Below are 26168 nucleotides of genomic sequence, written 5' to 3' on the forward strand. Positions count from 1 at the left end.
AGAAATTGTGACAAGCAATCATTGAGATTGATAATGGGCGTAGATTTGGGCTTCTCGTGCTTTTATTACTGAGATTTTGCAACTAAAAGTGCCCTAAGAGATAAGCTTTTTTTATTAGAGAAGATGCCAAATGGAAAGAATGACCAATTGGAATTATGTAACATATGTAAACTGACTAGCACATTGCAAAGAAATGGAGATTACATTACTGAAGGAATTCAATACTATAGAAATAGATAACTCTGGCAATTATGATATGGTACTAAAACAGCTTTTTTCACTTTTTTAGTACTTATAGCACCCTATCACATAGTTGACCCACGCTCCGACTATTACAACTATTATAACTATCGTTTAAGACCACGGAATGACTACTCAACTTTTTCAAGGTGAATTGCTTTACAGTTCAACTACGAAGCGTTTTTGATACCCAATCCCCTTCAATATGTTCTTGGGATACCCCTTACAAAGTGTGCCCCAATATCAATGTGTAATTTTGTTTATTGGTGATATATGTAGTATACAATGACAGGCAGCGACCGCTTCCAAGCCCGATAAATATAGTATTACTGGAACTCAAAGCCAATTCGAAGTAGTCCATTAAAATATGTGTTTGGCAACTTTGTGCCTAATGACGACTCTCCTTCCGCTAATTACAAATCAGCTCTAGTGTAGTTGGCGATATTGGTTGGCTCATCACCCAACAATACCTTTGGTCCACTGAAAGGCTCACAACTCTCTCTGCCAATTGGGCCAATCTTTGGCTCCTTACCGGCTTGTAACTGCTTCAAAATCTCTACAGTGGCTTCTGGGGTCAAGTCCTCGTGGTAGTCATCGTTTACAGCAAGCATTGGAGCATTGACACAAGCGCCCAAACATTCGACTTCTTGTAAAGTGAATAATTTGTCTGGGGTAGTTTGACCTGGCTTAATCTTCAAGTGATCTTGAACGGCCTTCATGATACCGTCACTTCCACATAATTGACATGGAGTAGTGGTACACACCTGCAAGTTGTATTTACCCATTGGCTGTCTGTTGTACATGGTGTAGAAGGTAGCGACTTCGTAGACTCTCATTGGAGGCATATCCAATAACTTGGCGACGTAATTCATGACGGAAATGGAGGTGAATCCCAATTGACGCTGGCCCAAGTCCAACAAAGGCATCACAGCACCCTTTTTGTATTGTGGTGGGTACTTGGCGATGATCTCCTCGGATCTCTTCAAGTTTTCAGAGTTGAATTCGAATGGGGTGTTTTGGTTGTTGGCTTCGGTGTCTCTGTGGACGGAAATGATGGAGGAGTATCTCTTGGACACTATGGACTTGTAGGCTGGTCTTCCGGCAGAGACCTTTGGCATGAAACGAGCTAACATTTTGTTATTTTTGGGCTATGAAACTATGGAGGATATGAAATGACGAAAACTAGTTTGAAGGTGGAACGAACCTATACAAATAATGGCAGATAGATAGTTAGATAGATAGATATGATAAATGACTGCTTACCTATACGATCTAAAATGCAAATGAAACGGAATAGAAATCAACAAAACTCAGTTATACACCCTATACGATGGCTATATCCTGAACCGCTACTTTCAATTGAACTATTACTCAAGAAAAGTCCTATTAATAACAACTATTGTATTTACAACCATAACTTTAACTGCTAGACGCTTTCACTTCACTGGCTCTAAATTTTTTCGCTGTATTATGATTTGCACCGCAGTGATTGGTTGGGACGGGTGCAGGAATTGCACCCAATAGTGGAGACAGATACATGCCGCAGTAATAGAGAGGGGGGTTGTAATTGTTGCAAATAGTGGCCCCAAGTAGGATGCTAATGGGCAGTTAGAGTTAGACACTTAGAGAGTTAGACACTTAGACGTAGACAGCTAGACAGTTAGAGCTATACAGCTATACAGCTATACAGATAGACAGTTAGACAGTAGAGCTAGACACTTAGAGCTAGGCAGTTAGAGCTAGACAGCTAGAGAGCTAGACACTTCACGGCTAGACAGCTAGTCATGTACCTACTGAGCCAATCGGGTTTTACACCGACCACTATGAAATTTGCTATTATACCCAGAATGATTCGAACCTGTAGGAGTGGTAGGACCGTTGGTCGCAGGATCGGGCTCCTTGGTGTTTCCCGTGCTCTCATTCTGTGCCGAAAGTGTCGTTTCTGAATCCTCCTGGTACAAAACGCTGTAGCTGTCTTTCACGTGTGGTGCTACCTTGGTTGCAATTACTTTTGGGTTATAAGAGCTTGTTACGGCACAAATATCGCTATCTCGGGCTCCAGAGTATTTGGAGATCAAGAGAAAGTTTTCCTCTAAATCGTAGACCGTGTAGTAGTACTTCAAAATACAATTGGGGAGTGTTCCAATATACGAGTTGACACCTATCTGGACAGGCGCAAGATTGAGCGAACCATACTGGACCCCTTTGAATTGCTTTCTATCGCCAACAATATCAATAATGGGGAATCGGACTTCGTACCCCTGGATATCTACCTTAACATAGACACCCTGGAGCTCGCTAATCGGGTAGTAATAACTGTCATGCAGCTCAACGTAATTGTCTCCCAAAGTAGTTAGGATGTTATTGAGAATGGGAATAGTGGTTGCAAAACCATTGGCACCGCTGTCGATTTCGTAAATGAGCTTTTGGCTAGCAATAACTTGGTTTTTCAACTTTATGGAATTCACAGTTAGTGCCAAGATTGTATTCACGCTTGCCGTTGAGAAGTTTCCCACTTCCTTATTAAAGGGAACTTTCGTCATAGGTTGTTGGAATAACCGTGGATAAATCCCTCCAAACAAAACAGAAGGAGTCTGTGGCTGTCCGTTAATGCTGAACATAACCCTCTGAGTCAATCCTGAAGACTTCAATTTTACTGGTAAATTTTCGTAACTAGTTTCTTTCCCTAAAGCTTCTCTCGTATGGTACCCAATCCCAAGAATTCCAGAAAACGAGTCCAAATCAGTTCGGTTAGCATATCCCATTGTGAAGTTAGTCACTTTCAAGCTATTTAGGACCAAGGAGTCACTGACTTTATTAATAGTAAAATAATCAGTTGACCCGTACTTTTCTGGGTATTGCTCAAATGTATTAATGAAAGTTCTGGATTTGCTGCTATCATAGATGACATTTGCTATAACAAAATCCGACGAACCAGTGTCAAGAATAACATTCTGAATTGATTGAGCAGGAGTACCAAGTTTCAAGCCGTTGATATAGTACATCAGATCAGATGAATGATAAAGATCAAGTTTGACATAATTAAGGCTTCGAATAGGTGTTGCTTCAGTTGCTGCAAAATAAAATAAAGAGCATAAAAATATAGTTATTTGATTCGTCATTTTTGATGCCAAATACCTACAAATTGACTAATTGACTAATTGACTAACATCTTACACAGATACAAGATCCCGAGATAACCCTTATTTTTATACCCCGAGCTACATAGCAATAATCAAAAACAGTGAACTACTATGTTCCAAATCCACCATTTCATGGTGGTGTTTTCTGGGTAATGTGTATTAGAAGCAATTTCCAAATCGAGCCATTACTATGGAACCGATTGCAAAAATTTTGGGGACCACGAAATCTGACGAGCGGAAATCACTATATACCGATTCCGTTGTTTCATATCTTGAAACGATTAGGATAAGCCATACAAACAAGAATCTAGATCCACCACCTAACCCACCGTAATTGTCATCATTTGCAGCATCTCTGGCTAGACTTTTCCATCCCTTTTCATAGATAACCACCCCATAGTTCGGCTTAACCGAAACGCACCGTTAATTGTGCGACCATAATGAAGCCTGTCCTTTCTGCCTCCAAATGTGCTTAGCGCTCCAGGTTACATCTGCTATTTTTCTGTCACCTTCAACCATCCCCTATACCTAGCCACATTTATACCGAATACCACCCCATTTTCTGAAACTATCCCCCTTTACTCAAACAATGAGCACATCACCATACTCTCCAAGACCACTAACATTCACCGCTAATACAAACTATCAGTCAACCAGCAATAGCCCCCATGCACCAGCACACCAAAAAAACTGTGTCCATAGATCACGTGACCCCTTTAACCCCCCCAATTCACTTTTGTTAACAGAAGTTCGACTGTGGAAGAAAGACACCACTTAGAAGAGTAATCTTGTTAACATATTACACAGTATATTTAGTTTCCTCGGGTTGTAAGGTTTACCACAGCGCTCCGAGTACAAAGTTTAGTTTGAGTTTGCATTTGATCACCGGTCCGGGCTGGTGTTGATCCCTTTTGACTGCCATTAATTACAGGTTGTTTCTTTATCGTGCTTGTGACAGCCCTTTTCATCACCAGTTATCGTAGATCGCTTCTGGATAGATAACAATCATCACATTACCGCAGAAAGAACCGGCAAGAATTTCATCTCATAGCATATTTCACACATTGGACATGAGTAGCAACCCGAACGGTGCAAATAAAATCAATATCCCGGGTTCTGCTAACCGAGCAGGTCATCATCTATATGAGACACCAAGGTCTCCCTCAAGATCCACAAGGGCGTTGGATCCTCCAAGACTCAATGATTCACCTATACTACCATCAACTTCTCCACGAAGAAGGAACCAAAAATCCATATTTAGCGACCGTTACATCCCTAATCGCACAGGTATAGACCTTCAAGCAGCATTTTCTCTTTCTCACGAAGAGATATTACCCGATTTACGAAACAACAACGCTGACAATGAAATTGAAATCCGTAAGGAAGAAGAAGCTAATAGAACGTTTTCAACTGTGTTGAAAGCAGAACTTTTTGGAGATAACGTGCCGATGGCCACCGCCAATTTATCGTCGGGACTCTCTAATAGCACTAGAAAGAATATCTCAAAACCAGGAGCCGTACGACCAAATAGTACAGGGAACACACTACAATCATCATCAAGAACGATTCCAGATCATTCAAGTGCGTCGGCTATCACTGGAACACCTCCTCGTCAATCAATTTCATCTACTCCTAGAATAGGTCCTGGCTCAGCATCCGGGTCCGGCTCGATGAACGATAGTTCCCCAAGTAACAATAACAACAGCAATAATAACAACCAAACATCTAATATCTTGTCCCACGATTCTGAGGACAGTGTCACCAGCACCCCAAGACGAAAAACCAACTTATTCACATACCAATCACCACAGAAGTCTAGACCGATATCAAGAGACTTACAACAGGAACTTTATTCCTTATCGCCAGTGAGACAGGAGTCACAGAAACTACTATTATCTCCTCAGAAGAAGCCAAGAAGCATATCCAAAGTTCCATATAGAGTATTGGACGCTCCAGAGCTTTCTGACGATTTCTATTTGAACCTTGTAGATTGGGGACAACAAGATATATTAGCAGTTGGTTTAGGAGATAGTGTTTATCTCTGGGACGGTGCTACACAGTCGGTTGACAGACTATGCAATCTCTCAAACAAAGACAAAGTAACGAGTTTAAACTGGATTGGTTCTGGAACCCATCTTGCCATCGGTACTTCCAAAGGTCTTGTAGAGATTTGGGACGCAACCAAAATCAAGTGCGTGAGAACCATGTCAGGACACAGCTTGAGAGTTAGTTCGTTAGCTTGGAATGAACATATCCTCTCTAGTGGTTCAAGAGACCGCACTATTCTTAATAGAGATGTGAGAATAGAGAACCATTATGTCAACAAGTTCGAAAGCCACAAACAGGAGGTTTGTGGATTGAAATGGAACGCCGAGGAAAATAAGTTGGCCAGTGGCGGTAATGACAATAAACTATTTATTTGGGACGGGTTAAACACGAAGCCCTTGCACCACTTCACAGATCACACCGCTGCAGTCAAGGCAATTGCATGGTCTCCACATCAAAGAGGTATTTTAGCATCTGGCGGTGGAACAGCAGACAAAACGATCAAGACATGGAACACACTTACAGGAAACTTAGTTCATGATGTGAATACTGGCTCCCAAGTTTGCAACCTTATCTGGTCTAAGAACTCGAACGAGTTAGTGTCTACTCATGGGTATTCTAGAAACCAGATAATTGTTTGGAAATACCCTTCTATGCAGCAAATTGCTCAATTGACAGGACACACCTACCGAGTCTTGTACTTATCGTTATCTCCAGATGGGGAGACGATTGTGACTGGAGCAGGAGATGAAACATTGAGATTCTGGAATGTTTTTGAGAAGAACAAACAGAATGAGCCACCATCACTGGTTTTGTTGGATGCGTTTCTGCAACTTCGCTAGAAAGGTAATAACTTCGTATTATATATAGACAAATGTACATACAGAGGAAGAAAGTATCAAAGCGATTTTAATGGTACCAGTAACTACAATATATTTTATCATGAATAATCATGCATTATGGTTACAATAGTATACATATGAATCTCTGCGGTAGTGGTTGCTATTATTTGCCCGCTGATGCTATATTAAGAGGCACTCTGTATTTAACATGCTCTTCTCTTGGTTGGGGTCCACTCTATTCTCTATACACCACTTTTCAAGATTCCCAAGAAGAAGCTTAACGTTTCCTCGAGAATCCTTCTTAAGAAGCTTCATGTACTCCAAAGTAAGTAAGATGTCTTCCTTTCGGAAACCAGTAAGGTCCGACAAATCGTTAATGGAGAAGGTCATCCCTGCCTTCAAATTGGCTGTTATCAAGTGGGATAACTTCTTGGACCAGTATTTCAAATAGCTTACTTTACCATACGGAGACAATGGGAACTCAGGGCCACTTCTCAATTGTCCTGGTGTGACTTTAGCGAGTTCATACAGAAACTCGATCATCAATGAACCCAAATGGCGTCTCTGGAATGGTGGAAAAACACATATACATGCCAAGTTGTTATCTGTGTCGTAGGAGAGGATTTCCTTCGAGAAGAAACCCATGGGCTTAAACTGCCGTTCTTCGTACGGAGGCAAGTCTGGGTCCGCTTCGGAGTTGTCGTTTTCGTCATAGCCGTACACTATGTAGAAATTAAAGTAATCTATGTTGTAATATACGGACTTGTCATCGAGAAAGAGTTTGCCAAAGAGACAGAGATTCTGGCAGAATAGTGAATTCTTGAAGCCTCTCACTTCTCGTATAAGGTACGGTGAGTTGTCGTCACGATACAAAAGTCTCCCGATAATCGGTTTAGGAGTGTTGTAGACACAAGCAGCTCGATGTTGGCTGATTTCATGTGCGTTTGTTGTGTATTTGAAGCAGTAATCACAGACGTAGAGTTCGTCTAACCAGAACGAATCATTGTCTAATGGTGATCCATTGGCATCTTCTGGCTCTATAGTGCCATGGGTGCTATCGGTATCGACAGGAGTTGTAGAAGATACCGATTCACGACGATAAGACGCGTTCCCGTTATCCGATATTATGCTATTGACATTGTCGTTGTTGGTAGTAGAAGTTGGAGTTTTGGCCGGAGTCTTTGCCGGAGTTTTGGAAGGAGTCTTTGAAGCCGTTCTAGATCGTTTGCGTGCTCTTAGAGTGGGATCTGATGCCACTTTATTGGTGTAGACGTAACCCAACGCTGAATGATCGACGTCGTGGGAGTTGAAGTAGGCGGCGTTACCGTACCATGTCGAGAATTCGTACTTACCGAAGACCACTCTTTTGATGTTGGGTTTATCTAGCAAGCCATAGAAGCCAGAGTCGTCATTGCTGGTGCTCTTGGACGACAGTGCTGAGATTGGATCTGCCATGGGCTGTAGCGAGGCACCAGTGTGTTAGTTGTAGGATAGCAGCTGACTACAGAGACAGGGAGAGACAGGGAGAGACAGGGAGAGACTAGGGGATGAAAGACCGACTTTTCAGATAACTGACTGGAGATGGAGGTTTAGTGTATAGTATAGTGTAAGCTCTATACCGAACCAGATGATACTGTGCTACAGAGTAGAGAACGCGTTGTGAGGTGAGTGGGTGAAGATGTATGGTGTGAGAGGGAGTGTCAAGTTGGGGTAAGAAGGGTGATTCGATGCCGAGAAAGGATTACTGGGGAATAGATAGAAGGAGCAATCGTTGGTAGTGCAATAATAATGTATGTATATGTGTATATGTGTATATGTGTATATGTGTATATGTGTATATGTGTATATGTGTATATGTGTATATGTGTATATGTGTATATGTGTATGAGTATATATATATATATATATATATACTTCTGGAAATATTGCATCCTATATAACAGACAGTATATAAATATATAAATATATAAATATATAAATATATAAATATATAAATATATAAATATATAAATAAAGTAGTACATAGTGGTACAACAGAAGCGAGAAGAATACAGTATGGTACAGTGATGAAGAGTGCAGTGTAAAGTGAGACTATATGATATAATAAAAAGACATCCACGGGAGATGTTATCAAGAGCAGAATGAGTAAACACGACTTAAAGAATAATGCTTAACAGCAAATATATAGAGATGGTATAGATAAACATCCAGTGAGCCATATCATAATGAGACCAGAGAGAATAATTAAACAGTAGACTCTGAGATCAGAGATAATAAGTGAGCAGTAGACTCTGAGATAATAGATAATAAGTAAAAGTAGACTCCGAAATACCCATTAGGAGTTCAACTATAATCTCTCCATGAAAGCTCAGAAATACTATAATGTTTAGTTTCAATTTAATAACTCATCTTAACTATATAATAACAGTTAAGACTAGTCTTTTCTTTAATCATAAACTAACTTAAAAAAAAACGACAGTAGTGAGGACGCTCATTCTCAGTCTCAGTCTCACTCTCACTATATAACACACAGTACACGTCCATTTTACATTTTGTCATTTCTTCAAGTACGACTAAGCTTGTTAATGTGCTGCGGTAGAGAACTATTCGCATTCTTTAGTTAGCGCTGTTGAGGAAATTTAACGTGTGCTGTTTTTTGGTTGTAAAAGTTGTATTGGAGTATTTGAGTATATGAGTATATGAGTACATCAGTATATGAAAGGATAGACACCAGTGTAGTAATAAAGTTACTGTTATACGAAAGGATAATATTATAAAGCATCAAAAGTTAGATAAAAACTTCAACTGAGATATATTTCTGGATCCACTGGAAATTCAATACACGCCTTGTCTAGTTGATATATTTCAATTCACTCCACTGTTCAATTAGCTTTATACAAAAGCATAACCCATAGAGCAGAAAAAGCTCTGAACCAACCACAACAATCATAACACACAATGCCTCCAAAAGGGTGGAGAAAAAACGCCGAGGGTCAATACCCTCAACCAAATAAAGACTCCGAACTCGTCTCTATCGATGATATCCTCTTTCCTAGATCAACAGTCCAGAAAATAGCAAAGACAATCATATCAGAAGATGACAGCAATATGATCCTCGCAAAAGACTCCTTGACAGCTTTACAGCGTTCTGCTACCGTTTTTGTTTCACATGTTCTATTCCACGCTCGTCAGTTATCCAAAGAAGGCTCAAGAAAGACCATAAACACCCAGGATATCTTACACGCGTTGGAAAAGGCAGAATTTTCAGGCTTTGTCCCAGAAGTCAAGCATAAATTGAGCTCACACGAAGCCAATGTTGCTCTTAAGAAGAAGCAGAAGCAAGATAGCAAACTGGTGAGTACATCGACCAAAGCTGAAGGTGAAGAAGATGCGTCGGATGAGCCTGTGAAGCCCAAGAAACAAAAGGCAAACGATGAAAGTGCTATAAAGAAATCAGAAAACAAAGATGATGACGATGACGAAGAAGAAGACGACGTCGAAATAGACGATGAGGCAGAAGATGCAGTCGAGGACGACGAAGACGCAACAGAGGATGGTGCTACTGAAGCCAATGACTCTTTGGAAGCTGAGGAAGTTGACACCAATCCAATTGCCGCTTCAGGTAAGGAAGAAGCCGAGTTGGAAGGAACGGTGGAAGATGAGGTTGTGGAAATCGACTCCAGCGATGAAGAAGCAGAGGAATAAGCCCATTGGCTCGTGTAAGATAGAAGTTTATAGACGTTTTAATAAAAGCCGTTGTACAATGGGGTAAAAACAGAACCAATTAGAAAGATAGTGCCTTAAAATTTTAGTTCACATAAAATAGCATCCATGAGATACATCACCTTTATTACTTTTGAATATATTTGAACAAACCATAGCTTACTGTATATCTACATACCTATCCATGAATGCAATGGTCGAAGAGCGGAAATCCACACAGCGACCCAAGTAAAATGTATAAGAGCAAGAATCCTGTTCCCACGAGTATTAATATAAACTTGGTCTTACTTATCCACATCTTTCTCTTGATTTGTTGCGCTCGTTTCTGGAACACCAGTGAGGAAGTTGTCAACCTATCTGTTTGATCTACCAACAGGTTGATTTTGTCGCCTCTACTAAGGAGCTTGTTAATATTCTCCAACATCAACTGCCTCACTTCATCCACTTCTTCGTGTGCTAAAAGTAATTGGTTCGGATTGATTTGTTCAGAGTTGCTCAACAACCCTGTGGTCTCTGTATCCTCATCGTCGCCACTTCTATTGGAAGAACCATAACTATATATCCTCAGATTCGAGTCATAGTTCATTTCCTCAAATTTAATTATCTGGTTCATGTAAAGCTTAAACTCGCCCAATTTTGCTGTTTGATCACTGTGATGCTTGTTAGCTTCGGCATCATGCTTGAATTCGATATATTTATCCATGATTTTCTTTAGAATGGCTAGAATCAAAGTCTTGTTGACATTCGGATGGGAGATCGTTACAACTGTTATCAAGTCACTGCTTCCATCGCTGTTGGTGATCACTTTTTTCATGAAATAAAGCACTAGTTTGATATTCATAGACCCACTGCTGATGGGAATGGACCCAACGAGGGTCTTGGACGAGTTGATCAACCCCAATTCCTGGGAAACAATCTCGGAACAGCTCAAATTGTTCACTAACGGGACGAGTGTGTGATTTTCATATGTGTAGTGTGTTGTTGAGTTGAGTGTGAGAGTGGCATAGATCACTAAAGATGTTGGCGGTTAGTAGCAATACTTCCTCAAATACTGGAGACAATAATGTGGGGGAGAGTGTCTCGCTTAGGACTGACAATTGTCAGCTATTTCTACGTACAATGTTTGTGAAGATCTGAAGAACTCATGGCGCTTCAATTGAGATTCTCGGACTGTATTGTTTGATCTGTTCTTTCTGTGCTATGAGTCCTGATAAGGTAGTGTTGCTTCTTCCATTTGAAGCATTGGTTCTGTGATCATTGATTTAGGTTGTTTATGGGTCACGTGAAAAGAGTGAAAGAGATGCAGGAGCTCTTATAGGGGACAATCAAGAGGAGGTGAAACAGCTAGTGGGAGGCGTGTTTTGGGGAGCGAAGAAGGATTATTTGAAATAAGAAGAAGAAGAAGAAGAAGAAGAAGAAGAAGAAAAGGGTTTCGGTGTATAATTCTTACAGTGTTACATTGGTATTGACTTCTGTGCCTTACTAGAGAGAGGGCCAAAAAATGTAATTTTTGACGAAGATTGTGAAACTTTTGTATCCATTGACCTTTGGAGCTTTTCAATATTTATTTACTACTACGGCGTTTTATAGATTCTTCACTTTACCAAATTGCTGATTAGTAAAGTATTTTTAGATAAATAAGGCAATTACTAATTTCTGCTAAATCAAAGCCTATACTCTCACTCTTCAATACTTCTCGTGGTTCCCAGGGCCAATATCCAAGCTAATTCTGTGCTCTAATAGCTTGTTCAACTGTAGAGATCACTGAATCTTCTAGACTGATGCTTTCGATTCCCAAGATCTCTCTGGATTTCTTGTCGTCAATTTTAGCGTACGAGGAAAAATTTACATTATCTGGGTCACCTACTGGTAGCCTCTCACGGAGCTCAGGAAAGTTCTTCCTAATAATATTCAAGATCAACTGAGGATTAAAATTCTCTGTGTACGTGATAATCCTCTTACCTTGGGCCTCGTCTTTCTCAAAGGCGAGAACATGGGCTTTTGCCACGTCTCTCACGTCAACAAATTGACCACCAATTTCTGAAATCTTATCATCTTTCGTTAACTTATAGACAGAATTGATAATTTCAGCAGTCAGACTCAAACTACCCTTTGCTTCCTCATCCTTGGCTTGTGGACCCAAAACGCAGACAGGGTTAACTGTAGAAAATGTATACTGTGGCTTGTTTTTATTGACATAGTCCCAAGCAGCTTTCTCAGCCAAGCTCTTTGAAGCAACATAGGCATCAAGTCCTGTATTATTCTTTCCCTCTTCATAGGTGATGGGGTTATATACTTCTTCAGAGGCAACAAAATTTGGATCGCTGAAAAGCTCACGATAGGCAATTGTCAAAATGGAACTCGTATAAACAAAACGTTTGATCTGGGGAGAAGTCTTTTGAACTGATTCCAAAACAAACTTAGTACCGTTGATAGCAGGTATTAAAGTGTCCTTCTCATTATCCTCCACAAAGATTGCAGCAGGAGAAGCAGAATGTAAAAAGATAGTGACTTCGGGATGGTTCTTCAATGCGTCATCGAAGGCTCCTTGCTTCTCCAACACTGGAACAACTTCATATTGGAATTTAGAGCCGTAAAGCTCTTTCAACTTTTCACCTTTAGCAGGAGATCTAACAGATCCCACAACGCTGTAACCTTTAGAAAGAAGGAGTGCGATTATATGCTGAGCAATGAAGCCATTTGCTCCTGATATGAAGACTGAGGTAGACATATTGACTAGTAAACAATAATTCAATTCTTCATTCAAGTGCTCAACATATGATACAGATTGCAGTGGTGGAATCTTCCATTTTATATCATTATCCATGAAGCAACTCACCCTATTCAAATCAGTGGTTTACACTGCCAATTTCATTCTTTGCAACATGTGTCTCGGAACGATACCTGTGCCGATAGGCAACGTTTCCGCGCGTCTCTTTTGAGTATCTCCGACGCTCTTATAACACCGGAATGCTATCGGAAGAAATAGATACAAGCAGAACAAGCTCCTTCGAAGCGGCGGTATCCTATATGCAACAACCCAGCTCATTTGATAATGGAGCAAATGTATAAAGTATCCGAGGCTTGAGAGTCCCCAATCAGCGAGTATTTTCCTTTCACTTCAGTGAAATGCATATATCTATAATTAGTTCCAATTTATTGGGAGCGAGTACGATTATCAAACCTAATTCACGTGGAGATTCCCTTTTTCCGGATGTGGTATTTACCAACGACAGCCATACGTGAAGAATAGGAGGGAATCTTGTAAAACTTCTTTATTCAAAGTCATCCACTAGTTGCAAACAAAGCCATTCATTTTTATTTTTTGGGTACATTTCCCTTGGAGTCCATGGATAATGTAACGAAAAACTAATACACCAGACAGTATTTTGATCGATGATAGGTCAAGTAGCTGATGAGTCCCTGAAATGCTTAATGGTAATCATTGGGTCTATGTAGGTTTGGTTTCCATGAATGTTTCGGCGTAGCAATTATTGAAGTTTACCATAGCCCTGAAAGCACTAAGTCTTCTTAATGCTGACACTGGGCCAGTGAAATAAGTTTTTATACTTTATGTTAGGCCAAAGGGCGGCTGACAGTGTGTCGGTTCTGGGTTTAACGTCAAACTGTATGAGAAATAAGCTTTGTTCTATTACATGCGAAGTACAACAGACATTAACACATTCCAAGACAAGAAGATCCCGGATGAATGATCTATCGACGTCATAATTCTTATCCTTTATTTCTAAATGCTACCACTGAATTTACTTTCTCGCGAAATGGGCTACAACTCATTGGGTTATCTGCAACAAAATTTGCAAATAATCTGAAGATATCGTAGGAGGTAAATGCTTTTTGCATCCTCCACCCATTTGGTCGTTTCAAATGTTGCATCTTCCCGTCACTATGCATCCCTCCAAGTTATCATTAATCTCCGAAAAAAAACAAATAAAATCCGTTGAAGACGGTGATAATCATCATTTTGTGCCCTCATTGAGGTGTGCCGAAATTCATTCCAACAAAAGAAGCACAAACAAACTTTCATTATCATTCCCACATTGTGTGCAATGTGAATGATCTCACCGTGAAGCTACTCTATAATGAGATCTATTTTCGTAACGCCACAAATGAAGCCGCCATGTCTGAACTGATCCCCTCCCATTCATGTTCTCTTATGCCTCAAGGAGTGCATTTACAATTTTGCATCCAACTGTGGTACCTTTTATATGGAAATTGTTAAAACCAAGTGGTAGATTGTGTTAGTAAAACCAACTACAAAATGTATCAAATTGTATCACTCGATTAATCTATCTAACCTAAATTGGGGAAAAAATTACTTTATCTAAGCATTTACTCTAATGAATTGCTGAACAGCAGCTTTAACAGATTCTTCTATACTAATGCTGTCATCACCCAAAATTTCTTTAGATTTACTGTTATCAATCGTGGCGGTGGTACGGGCGCCGATATCCTCTGGGTTTCCCTCAGGTAATCTTTCACGAAGGTCAGGAAAGTTTTTTCTAATAATGTTCAAGATCAACTGAGAATTGAATCTCTCGGTGTAAGTAATGAGTCTCTTACCTTGGGCCTCGTCCTTCTCAAAAGCGAGAACATGGGCTTTAGCAACATCTCTTACGTCAACAAATGAACCACCAGTTTCTGGAATCTTGTCATCCTTCTTCAATTTGTAAACAGCATTGATAACTTCTGCAGTGATATTCAAGTCTCCCTTAGCTTCTTCATCCTTGGCTTGTGGACCTAAAACATAGACAGGGTTAATAGTAGAAAGAGTAAAATTTGGCTTATTGGTCTTCACGAATTCCCAAGCGGCTTTCTCGGCCAATGATTTCGAAGCAAAGTAAGCAGCATGGGGGTTTGCTTTACCCTCTTCGTAAGTAGTTGGATTGAACACATCTTCTGAAGCCACAAATGATGGATCCAGTATTTTACTTAAAGGTACAACTGCCACAATGGAACTAGTGTAGACTACACGTTTAATTTGTGGAGCTGTCTTTTGGATAGATTCCAACACAAATTTTGTTCCATCGATTGCTGGAATCAAAATGTCCTTTTCATTGTCCTCAACTGATTGAGTGACAGGGGAGGCAGTGTGCAAAAACACAGTCACTTCTGGGTGTTTTTTCAAAGCTTCGTCAAAAGCACCTTGCTTCTCTAATACTGGGACAACTTCATATTGGAACTTAGAGCCATGCAATTTTTGCAATTTCTCTCCTTTAGCGGCTGATCTAACGGATCCAACAACATTGTAACCTTTAGAAATAAGGAGGGAGATTGTTTGTTGAGCGATGAAGCCAGTGGCTCCTGAGACGAAGACTGAGGTAGACATTTACAATAAATATGTATAATCAAGAATACTTCACGAGAAATGACAATAAATATCTCATGGTGATTTCCTTCTTTTATATTCTTTAAGTGAAACTCTCAGTCTAAGGTGTGGGGCCAACAACCTATGAATGCCACAGAGCCTCATTTCATATTTTGCAGCTTCTTCACTGTGGGTGCGTCCCCATATTTCCTATTCCATGAGCGACTACTGTTATATTTTCAATATCTCCGAGACAAACCCAACAGGCTATGTTCGGGGATAGTCCAAATGCGCGTATTGTCCAAGTTGTTGATCCAGGCGAGTTGACAGTGGTATATGAGATCTGCATTTGTCATCAGGTCCGCATTTGTGTCAAGTTAACCGGTATTGCCCTCCATGGAATGGAACAAGTCTAGCAAAGTGATCCGAATCATAACATACAACTACTCCGCCGTGTTTGTCATCAGCGCCCTAGACAGACTGTGTCAACAAAGTGGTGAACACCAGAAGGTGTGTTCCATGCCGATGCAGGTACCACCAATGGACATTTTTTTGCAGCAAAAGGATATCCGAAAGCTGGAAAGAGGTTCTTCCGTCATAATTTTAAGGCTTACTAAGAGATAATACAAGTAAGTCTATTTCCTTCTATGGCTATCATTTTCATCAATCGCCTTCCTTCCTTAAACTGTTCGCATGAACAGAGCAACGTATCTCACGCAATAGAAGCACCAAAATGTTAATGATTCACCTTAAAATATTGTTAAGATAAGATTTCTTGACTTGCGACAATATCATTCACCATAGTTACCCAACTGAACTAATCAAAGTACTACCAATCCTGACTACTCCTTAATCAAGTCCTACTATACCCTTTGTCTGATCACATGACCTGAACCGATTATTCTGGGACTGCATATACAACTCATCCCCATCTTAAAGAAATTGTGGTATATGCAGGGTTCAACAGATGCTAACATGAAAAATCTATAATAACCATATAGAATGTACTAAAATGATTCACATTCAGATGTCAATGAACTAGGTCTATGGGTAAATATAGGAAGAGATTCAATGAGAAGGCCCGTGCGGGTATGCTTGCCAAGCAGGCTACTTTAAGAAGAGCCAGAAACAAACAGTTTACTAGGCAAGTAGTAGAGGAGAATGGAGAACAGACAGAACAACCTGAAAAGATTGCTGATCCAAGTGCATTATTCAATGAAGAGAATTCCAACTCGGAAATTTTCAAGCCCATGACCGATGAAGAGAAACAGGAACGTAAGAGAAAGTTGGAAGAAACTTTGTACTCTGCAAATTCCAAAGAAACTAAGATGTCAAAAGCCAAGAAGAAGAGATTAGACAAGTACATAGAGCATCAACTTAAAAGAGAAGAAAAGAAAGTGTTACTCGAGAAATTGTCGAAGACAAAAATTGATACCAGTACCCTTTCTGCATCGAAGAACTTAGGTAAAGGAAAACAAACAAGAAAAGAGGAAATGATCGAAGCCCTTGAATTGGAACGTCAAGGCCGTGGAGATGACAGAACTAAAGAAATCCTTTACGAAGAAAGAGAAGTTAAAGAATGGCCAGAAGATGCCGAAGATGAGTTCAATATGATCAACAAGTCAAGTAAATTTGAGTCTGATTCTGAAAATGATCTTGGAGAAGAATCAGATGCCGATTCATTGTCCAAGTTTGGAGATACTACACAAGCCTCATCGTTTGTTGATAATCGTCCTGCTAAGTTCGGTGGAAGTGGATTTGGATTTGGATTTGCAAACTTACCAAAGGTTGAAAAGAGTAAGAAACAAGCATCGGTAAAGAAATACAGTTGGAGATTAAGAGTCGAAAAAGAAGAGAAAAAGAGATTGAAAATTGAAGACGAAAATGATTTTATTTCCAGCGAAGATGATAATGAAGAAGAAGATAATGATGAAGATGAGGATGAGGATGAAGATGAGGATGAGGATGAAGATTCAGAGAATGAGGACTCAGAGCAAGAAGATAAAGTCGATAAAGAAAATGAGATAGAAGACGAGGATATCCAAGAAGAGCTTGAAGACGGTTCTGAAGAAGACGAGTCCGAGGAAGAATCTGAAGAAGAGTCTGAAGAAGAGTCTGACGAAGAAGACGACGACGATGACTTACCTGCATTATTGCTGAAGAAGCCAAAACACTCGGCCACAGCTGAATCTTTTAAAGAATGGGCAGAACAGCAAGTCCGTGTTATGGAAGGCCGAGAGGGAACAACTGAGATGCCAACGCTTTCAGAGGAAACCAGAAAAAAGTATTCAAAAGGGACAGTACATGAAGAAGACTTCGATAAGCCAGAAGACGAAGAGAACTATATACCGATAAATGAGGAATTACAGAGAGATGCCTTCTATGTTGAAGTGAATAGAAATGATGAAATTCAAAAACAGAGAATGAACCTCCCTGTCTTTGGAGAAGAGCACAGAATAATGGAAGCCATTCACCACCATGATTGTGTGGTAATTTGTGGTGAGACCGGTTCCGGTAAGACTACTCAAGTCCCACAGTTCTTATATGAAGCTGGGTTTGGTAACTCAGGAAGTGAGTTGTATCCAGGAATGATTGGTATCACTCAACCCAGGAGAGTTGCAGCCGTTTCCATGGCCGAAAGAGTTAGTAATGAATTGGGTGACCACGGAAAGAGAGTAGGTTATCAGATCAGATTTGATAGTACAATCAAGAATGAAGGCGGGAAAGATGGAACAGCAATGAAGTTTATGACAGATGGTATATTATTGAGAGAAATGATGAGCGATTTCTTGCTCACGAAATACTCGGCAATCATTATCGATGAAGCTCACGAAAGAAATATTAATACTGACATTTTGATTGGAATGTTGAGTCGTATTTTGAAATTAAGAAGGCAATATAGCACCGATGATCCTAAGAAGTATAAACCGTTAAAGCTCATTATTATGTCTGCCACATTGAGAGTTTCAGATTTCTCAGAAAACAAGCAGTTATTCAAAGTGCCACCACCAATTTTGAAGGTGGATGCTAGACAGTATCCTGTCAGTACTCATTTCAGCAAGAAGACAAGTTTTGATTATTTGGAGGATGCGTTTAAAAAGACATGTAAGATTCACAAGAGATTGCCTTCGGGAGGTATTTTGATTTTTATGACAGGTCAAAATGAAATCACTTCCCTTGTGAAGAGATTACGTCAAGAATTCCCATTCCCTAACAAGGGCTCTAAGAAGCCTACCGTGGAATACGACGAGGAAAAGGTTGTGAGACTTAACAAACTGACAGATGCTGAAGCTGAAGATGTTGATTTTAGTGTCAATGTTGACGATCTTATAGCGAAAGAAGAACAAGATGAAGATAGCGAAGATGATGAAGAGGAGGAAGGATTCGAAGAAGTATTGGAACCTCACCAAACTGATAAAGATCCATTATATGTCTTACCACTTTATTCGCTATTACCCACTAAACAGCAGATGAAGGTCTTTGAGCAACCTCCTCCAGGAAGCAGAATATGCATTGTTTCCACTAATGTGGCTGAAACTTCCTTAACCATTCCTGGAATTCGTTATGTCGTCGATTGTGGTCGTTCCAAAGAGAGAAAGTATAATGAAGAAAATGGAGTTCAGTCATTTGAAATTGACTGGATTTCCAAGGCTTCGGCAGACCAAAGAGCTGGTAGAGCTGGTAGAACAGGTCCAGGTCATTGTTACAGACTATTCTCCTCTGCTATTTATGAATCATTCTTTCCACAATTTAGTACTCCAGAAATCCTTAGAATGCCTTTTGAAAGTATTGTTCTTTCTATGAAGAGCATGGGAATTGACAATATTATTAACTTTCCCTTCCCCACCCCGCCAGACAGACTTTCGTTACAGAAGGCCGAAAGACTTTTATCGATCTTGGGTGCCTTGGATAAGGAAAAGAAGCAGATTACGGACTTAGGCAGGACAATGTCACATTTCCCTCTTAGTCCTCGTTTTGCTAAAATTTTAATCATCGGCAATCAATTTGGTTGTCTTCCTTACATTATCGCATTAGTATCAGCATTATCAGTTGGTGATCCATTCCTAGGTGAGAATGAAGTCGGGATTTACAGCGGCTCCAAGAATGATGGTTCCGAAGAAGAGAACACCGTAGATGACGAGGAAAAGAAACAGACAAGAGCCAAATATTATCAGTCAAGGGCTATGTTCTCCAAGTTGGATGCTGAGAGCGATGCATTGATGTTGCTCTCGGCTGTTTGTGCTTATGACCATGTTCCTAAAGAGAAGAAGGCTGGTTTCCTTCAAAGCAACTTCTTGCGTGCTAAAGTTATGGAGGAAATAGCAAAGTTGAGGAAACAGGTTGACTTCATTGTGAAATCTAATACAGCTGCTGATTCTATTGCAAGCATTTCCTCTAGCAAGGATTTGAGATTGAACATACCAGATAAGAAACAAGTTGCAGCCATCAAACAAATGATTGCAGCTGGATTTATTGACCAAATTTCTATTAGGGGCGATTTGGTATCTTCAGATGTGGAAATTTCAAATAGAAGTACCATTACCACCATTCCGTATGTTCCAGTATTCCCAGTTCGTCAACCTACAGAGGGAGACCCATACGTTTACATCCACCCCAACTCCATCATTTCTAACTTGGGAACAATTCCTGGTTCGTACTTAATATACCAAAGTTTGAACATTGGAGCCAACACTATCGAGGGGAAAGAACCAAGAATTCGAATGAAGCCGTTAGTTTCCATAAAGGGAAAACAATTGGCAAATATCGGAAAGAACTCCCCACTTATTACCTACTCCAAGCCTTTGGGGTATCCGTATGCTCCAAAAAACATCACTCCAACGAAGAGAGAGTGTTATGTTGTTCCAAGATTTGGAGCAGCCATTGGTTCTGGAGGGGTGGGATGGGACTTACCAGCCATTAAAGTGACTCAAGTGAAGACAAACGGAGCTTGGGTTATTGAATCCTAGTGCATTATTTTATTGTATATATTAGCATTTGTATAGCATAGATCGTTTGAATAGAATCAGAACGACAGATTTTGAGACATATGATGTAGTGACTTACAGAATGATTTTATGGTAAGGGAAATAGCGTGTACGGGAAAGACCAAAAGACCGAAGTGATTTTAGTGAATGCAACAACGGGTTGGCTACTTCTTGTAATGTATACATACTCAAAGGGGACGAACCAATATACAAGAAACTTTTCATTGTCTACAAGGTTCATGTATTGTTGTACATGTTAAGAATCTATCAAATATACATACAAATGTCATAAAAGTACCACACACCGTTTTGACTAATAATTAAAACCAATCTTTGTCTATTAATACAATCACCAAAATTTATCGACATCCACCCTGGTATACCTATATCCTATATCCTATATATTCACCCAAATTCATACACATACATTCATAATACATATACATTTATAATACATATACATTTATAATATATATACATTTATAAATATATATATAGATATATATATATATATATGTATATGTGTATATAGGCGCATACATACTTTTATTATCCAATTTATAGAGTACATCTATGTATATATATATATATATATATCCAAATATATATATATACCTGGAGAAGTCCTGGAGAGAGCGTCCTATTTGAAGTCATCTTTTTCTTCTTTTTTTCTTCTTTACACTTTGGACCGGTTATTATTGATATACTTCCACCACACTTCCAATACACTTGCAGTACACTTCCGATACACTATATATGTACTTTGTATCTACTACTAATACCAGGCTTATGCAATTTTTTTGCAGTCAACAGTCGGGCTGTATACAGTACGTCTAAAATTTTGTTTTGCTTCTCTATTTACTGTAAACAATAAGATCTTTTGTTAGAAGACATCAATTGATGACAGTAATAACACACATTGGAATAGTCGTAGGACCATAGAACTCGAATCAGTGGCATTACATGCACCCCAGTATTATACTCATTGAATATGGCGGGCAATGGTAACGATAAAGACCAATTGGACTCGGACATAGAGTACGTGGAACCGCTCATACGGTCAGACATTCTTGATCTAGCAACCCAGCGAATGTTCATAGTGTCACTTTTCATTTTGATCCAAAGTTGGAAGATCTATGACGTTATACTACTCAAATCAGACGTATTGACGTCGTATTCGCTATCGCCATTGAATAACTTCTCGTTCGTGCTTAAGTACGCCATTATCGATGGACTCTTCCTCTGGCTTCTTCCGGTGCTAAATATTCAATATTTGATCTTTTCTCCACTCAAGACATTGGGCCTTGCATTACTTTTGAACGGATTGACGTTTTTCCTTGTCAGTAGCTTCACCTTTCCCTTGTTGAGTGGCCTCTTCCTGCCCTTCTTGAAGATAGTCTTTCAGAATAAGGAACTAACCATCGTTGGCGACTCCATAGACAAAAATTCAGTCATTGATATCGACGCCCATTTCAAGGGTAAGTTCACAATCCAGTACTTGCCGGATTCTTCTGCCAAAATGAATCCTTTCCATTTTGATCAAACTTGCTTGGATACAAGTGTGCATCAGATTCTTGAAATGCCTATAGAATTCAATACAACTACAGATATTGGACGATTGAAAATTCAACATACCACAGTAAACAATGAGGTTAGAGATATTGACTACACTGGAAACGCTTTAAGAAAACTCTTAAAAAGAGACTATCGGTTTTTATCTAAATACCCGGAATATAACCGCAACGACGATAGAGTATTCTATATTCAATTTCCCATTAGTGAATCCGGCTCTTACAAAATCAAAAGTGTAACTGACGTGAAGGGAATCAGTATACGAACTTACAAATCGGAATTCTTGATCTCAGATTGTCCTAGAGCACAGTTTTTGTATCCTCCTAACTTCGATGCTAGCAAAAACTACAAATGTCTTCCATCTAAGCCTGATGACAATACCTTGCATTTACCTTTGCTAGAAGTATTCGGAGTCAGCCCAGCTACTATTCAAGTTGTAAACCATTTGAACGGGAAGTTCTATAAGTCTTTTAATATTACCATCGGTGAGGAGTCAGAAGCCAAAAAAGGTGGAAAAGACTTGACTTGGTTGAGAGCCAACACAATCACCAGAAACTCATTGGAACAAGAAATATCGAGACATCCTGATTTAATATCAAATGCACAAGAGGGAATTCTCGAATTCCAGTTGACCGAAGTAACTGATTTTTTGAGCAATAGCAAAAAATACAATCCATTATCAAAGGATAAAGATGTCAGATTCAGTTACGAATTGAAGAAAGCTCCTACATTATTCTTAGAAGATAAAAAGCCCGACACAGAACTCTTGGTCGACGGCTCCAAAGTATTAAGAATTGGAGGAGCAGATACTCTAAAGGAGTCTGATTTTCCCATCACTTGTGATGTCTTATACACAAACCAACAAGATCCTCTGTTATCCAGCAAAACGTCCAAGACATTTCATAGATTGTCTGATCTCTTACAAGGGGTAGAAGTATCACAACCAGGGACATACCAATTGGCGAACGCCAGTACTAGATTTTGCGATTGTGAAATATTGAAAAAAGACATAAAAATATCGTTGGCTCAACCACCATCAGTTGACATAGCCGCGACTCCAATCACTGATAAATGCTTAGGCACAGTTGGTTACAATTTTGACTTGAAGTTTGTCGGGAAAGCTCCTTTCCATATTCAGTATCATGTTTATCAAAATCAATCAAACGGTATTCTTAGACCCGTTCACAGTGAAAGAGGAACTACTGCTAGAGTTCTTAAGTCGTTTGAAAACAAACATTCCTTCACTTTCAGGCCACCCGCTGAAGGAAATTACGTTATAGTGTTCAATAATATCAAAGATGTTAATTATTATCCAAGGCCTGTCGTATTAGATGAACAAAAGTACACTTACCTGACGTATTTCAAGAAGACTTCTAAGGTCACCTTTTTCAAGAACGAATCCCCTCATCACAAGTCAATTAGTACATGTTTCGGTCAAACTGCTACTATTCCTTTGTATTTCGAAGGTAATGGTCCTTTCTCATTCGACTACGATTTTATTGACACCCAGACTGGTAAGAAATTGCAGAACACTGTCAAAGTAAAAGATGTGTTCTCTTACGAGATCCGCACTCCCGAATCATTGAAGGGCAAGTATCTGATTAAGCTATCTGGCGTGACTGACAAGTCAGCATGTGGAGTGATCCAAGATGAAAGGGAAAGCTTTACTATTAATAGCAGGAGTGATATCCCAGAGGTTCAGATAGACAATTCGACCGCTCATTTCAGGATAGTTGAAGGTGACTCTGTTGAGATTCCGTTGCAATACAAGACTTCTGTAGGTAAATCCAGGTCGGATAAGGTCGAGTACAGACATATAGATTTAGTTGATAAATCAAAGCAGACAACTAAAGTCATCCAAGGAGGGCAATCGCTTAGAGTAACCCAATCGGGAGTGTATTCGCTATTGACATATGAAAATGGCGGTTGCCCAGGAAAGGTTATTAATAGGGAGAGAACTATCACAGTATCCTATTATGACAGACCAAGACTTTCTGTCAGCAGCGAAAACGAGTTAAAACAACATCTGGATGAAAGTTCGCTTCACTTGAAATCGCTTTGCCAAAACCGTACTAATCCAGTAAGGGTATCTTTAGAAGGTAAGCCGCCATTTGTCATTGATTATGAAATAAAACTACCAAGTGGCAGAGTAGAATCAAGATCTATGAATGTTGAAAAGAAAGAGTTGAATATAAAGTTGCCCACTAGTACAAACGGTCGTTATGAACATCGCTTCAAGGGTATCTACGACAGTTTATACACCAAGGATAAAGCGAGACATGTTGTTCAGAAACTACCAAATATTCTTTACGATGTCAACCAATTGCCTAACTTGAAGTTTGATAGGTCCAACCAAGTTTCACAGATATGTGAAAACAGAATTAAGCCGGGCCAAAAGCTCATAAAGATCCCTCTCCAATTGACAGGTAAATTTCCGTTCAGAATTAATGCTACACTAAAGCACGAGTCAACAGGAAAATCGGAAATTCTCTTATTTGAGGAAGTTAAGGAACCATTTGTTCAATTGTACGGAGACAAAGATATGAAGGTTGGAGATCATATATTAACGATCAATCATGTGGCTGATGGAAATGGATGTTCTAGAAATGGATTTTCACCATCTAACAATTATATTATTGCAGTGACTGAAGTTCCAAATATCTTCAAGCAAATTCCTTCCAAGAGAGATTACTGTGTAGGTGACCACATTGCCTATAACTTAACAGGAGTCCCTCCATTTACCGTATTCTATAAATTCAACGAGAAGTCGCAGAAGGCTCAAGTCCCTTTCAACTTTCAAAGATTGGCATCTCGACCAGGTGTGTTGTCTATAGAGGCAATACAGGATTCTTCTGCTAGTAGCTGCTTGGTGAATGTCACTTCTGTCGCCGAGAAGGATAACGAATTGAGGATACATGTACATGATTTACCTTCGGTGGAAGTAAACAAGGGTGACTATATTGTTGAAGATTTACACGAGGGAGACCAAACCGAGATCACTTTCAGATTCTTTGGTGAGCCTCCATTTAGCTTGACATACGTCAGAACCACAGAGGCTCATGAGAAGAAGAACAAGAAGGCGGGCAAATCAATTGAAATTGTTGAAACACACAGCATAAAAGACATATGGGAGTTTGAGCATACCGTACTTGCAAGTCTCGAGGGTACATACGAGGCCATCGAAGTTCTGGATGCCCATTGTACAGCTAGAAGAAAACTCCAATAATCTCTCCGGAGATTCATCACAAAAATATAATGTAACATAGAACCTAATATAAGACTTATAATATTTACTCTTGATTGTCACCAATAAATACTACGAGCCTGTCAATAGTAGCTTCATTTTTCAGGGCTTTTCAGGTTCTTGAGCTTTATTGAAAGCAGTGTTTACAGATTCTGCAAGCTCAAAGTCCTTTATTGTGAGTTTGTTACCCACATCGTGTGTTGTGATTTCAAGGTCAACCTTGTTATACGTTGTGATTATGGTTGGATGGTGCCTCAAAGTATGAGCAGAGTCGGCAACATAATTCAAGAATTTCCAAGCCTTTTTAAAGGACTTGAATTTGTATGAAGCCAGCAAGTATTCCAGGTTTTCACCCGTGCTACTATTCTTCTGCTGGATGCTCCAGCGTTCTACCTGCGGAAAAGATCCACTTATAGGTGAAAGTGCTGGAGTTTTCACAGCATTTAGTTTTGTCAAGTACTCCAGGACGGCCTCTGCACTGAGAACTATTCCTTTTGTGATTTTCAGCATCTTTACAGGATTTCTCTGATTCGTTCGTTAATAAGCTTAGTATCCGTAGCCGGTGACGATATTCTTAAGAAGCGAAGGAACAATTACATGAATAAGGCAAGCAAACTATTCTTTGAATTCTTAAGTACAATAGAAGCCAATTGCAAAAAATACCAACCTGCGTATAGTATATAAATACACGTGACTTTATGGAATCATTTACTATAGCCAGTTTAAAGTCCTGAAATGATATTTTAGGTGGGAAAAATCACACAGAATACCCCAATAGACCATTTTTATCCATTTATCTCTTAAGAATCGAATTCAAGCAAAATTATAACCTACTGAATACCCCCCAAATTCCATTGATATAAGCAACCTGTATATAACCCAACCCGTTGGGAGACCTGCGTATTAATGAATGGCTAGGAAGCCCTTTTTTTAAATGGAGCCAATTGATTCTATCATATTTCTATGGTAGCCAATAAGCAATAACCAAAACAAGTAGTCATCTGAACAATTAGCAAAATTTCCCATCCATGTATGATTTCAGCTCAT

The 26168-nt window shown here is 39.6% G+C and overlaps 11 protein-coding genes across 11 annotated transcripts; 4 read left to right on the plus strand and 7 right to left on the minus strand. All coding sequences in view use genetic code 12, as the record gives it.

Moving 5' to 3' along the window:
• Positions 1-482: 482 nt before the first annotated feature.
• On the minus strand, positions 483-1659 carry RJT20DRAFT_130887 (uncharacterized protein). The gene has a single exon (XM_064917874.1). It carries the CDS (start codon positions 1371-1373, stop codon positions 654-656), a length of 720 nt encoding a protein of 239 aa, XP_064772777.1. The 5' UTR covers positions 1374-1659; the 3' UTR covers positions 483-653.
• Positions 1660-1932: 273 nt separating this feature from the next.
• Positions 1933-3362, minus strand: SAP30 (aspartyl protease SAP30; the record flags this gene model as incomplete). The annotated part of the gene is made up of 1 exon (XM_064918975.1): positions 1933-3362. One exon carries the CDS (start codon positions 3360-3362, stop codon positions 2031-2033), a length of 1332 nt encoding a protein of 443 aa, XP_064772778.1. The 3' UTR covers positions 1933-2030.
• Positions 3363-4168: 806 nt separating this feature from the next.
• On the plus strand, positions 4169-6371 carry CDH1 (Cdh1p). Its single transcript, XM_064917875.1, has one exon. The coding sequence runs from the start codon at positions 4454-4456 to the stop codon at positions 6269-6271; it is 1818 nt and encodes a 605-aa protein (XP_064772779.1). The 5' UTR covers positions 4169-4453; the 3' UTR covers positions 6272-6371.
• Positions 6372-8157, minus strand: SAS2 (Sas2p). The gene has a single exon (XM_064918653.1). The coding sequence runs from the start codon at positions 7724-7726 to the stop codon at positions 6452-6454; it is 1275 nt and encodes a 424-aa protein (XP_064772780.1). The 5' UTR covers positions 7727-8157; the 3' UTR covers positions 6372-6451.
• A 604-nt stretch (positions 8158-8761) lies between these two features.
• DPB4 (DNA polymerase epsilon noncatalytic subunit) lies at positions 8762-10081 on the plus strand. Its single transcript, XM_064917876.1, has one exon. It carries the CDS (start codon positions 9230-9232, stop codon positions 9974-9976), a length of 747 nt encoding a protein of 248 aa, XP_064772781.1. The 5' UTR covers positions 8762-9229; the 3' UTR covers positions 9977-10081.
• On the minus strand, positions 10082-11204 carry RJT20DRAFT_130893 (uncharacterized protein). The gene is made up of 2 exons (XM_064917877.1): positions 11113-11204; positions 10082-11005 (listed from the first exon to the last, which is right to left on the minus strand). The coding sequence occupies exons 1-2, from the start codon at positions 11138-11140 to the stop codon at positions 10173-10175; spliced, it is 861 nt and encodes a 286-aa protein (XP_064772782.1). The 5' UTR covers positions 11141-11204; the 3' UTR covers positions 10082-10172.
• A 513-nt stretch (positions 11205-11717) lies between these two features.
• Positions 11718-12725, minus strand: RJT20DRAFT_551 (protein induced by osmotic stress; the record flags this gene model as incomplete). Its single annotated transcript, XM_064920640.1, has 1 exon — positions 11718-12725. The coding sequence occupies one exon, from the start codon at positions 12723-12725 to the stop codon at positions 11718-11720; it is 1008 nt and encodes a 335-aa protein (XP_064772783.1).
• Positions 12726-14121: 1396 nt separating this feature from the next.
• Positions 14122-15528, minus strand: RJT20DRAFT_60523 (SDR family oxidoreductase). The gene has a single exon (XM_064920941.1). The coding sequence runs from the start codon at positions 15339-15341 to the stop codon at positions 14337-14339; it is 1005 nt and encodes a 334-aa protein (XP_064772784.1). The 5' UTR covers positions 15342-15528; the 3' UTR covers positions 14122-14336.
• A 799-nt stretch (positions 15529-16327) lies between these two features.
• Positions 16328-20512, plus strand: RJT20DRAFT_130895 (ATP-dependent RNA helicase). Its single transcript, XM_064917878.1, has one exon. The coding sequence runs from the start codon at positions 16367-16369 to the stop codon at positions 20285-20287; it is 3921 nt and encodes a 1306-aa protein (XP_064772785.1). The 5' UTR covers positions 16328-16366; the 3' UTR covers positions 20288-20512.
• Positions 20513-21209: 697 nt separating this feature from the next.
• POM152 (Pom152p) lies at positions 21210-25163 on the plus strand. Its single transcript, XM_064920942.1, has one exon. It carries the CDS (start codon positions 21297-21299, stop codon positions 25101-25103), a length of 3807 nt encoding a protein of 1268 aa, XP_064772786.1. The 5' UTR covers positions 21210-21296; the 3' UTR covers positions 25104-25163.
• Positions 25164-25816, minus strand: PHHB (4a-hydroxytetrahydrobiopterin dehydratase). The gene has a single exon (XM_064920943.1). The coding sequence runs from the start codon at positions 25629-25631 to the stop codon at positions 25224-25226; it is 408 nt and encodes a 135-aa protein (XP_064772787.1). The 5' UTR covers positions 25632-25816; the 3' UTR covers positions 25164-25223.
• Positions 25817-26168: the final 352 nt, after the last annotated feature.

This window comes from Scheffersomyces xylosifermentans (assembly GCF_036884685.1).
Source record: "Scheffersomyces xylosifermentans strain CBS 12540 chromosome Unknown RJT20scaffold_7, whole genome shotgun sequence".
Lineage (NCBI taxonomy): Eukaryota > Fungi > Ascomycota > Pichiomycetes > Serinales > Debaryomycetaceae > Scheffersomyces > Scheffersomyces xylosifermentans.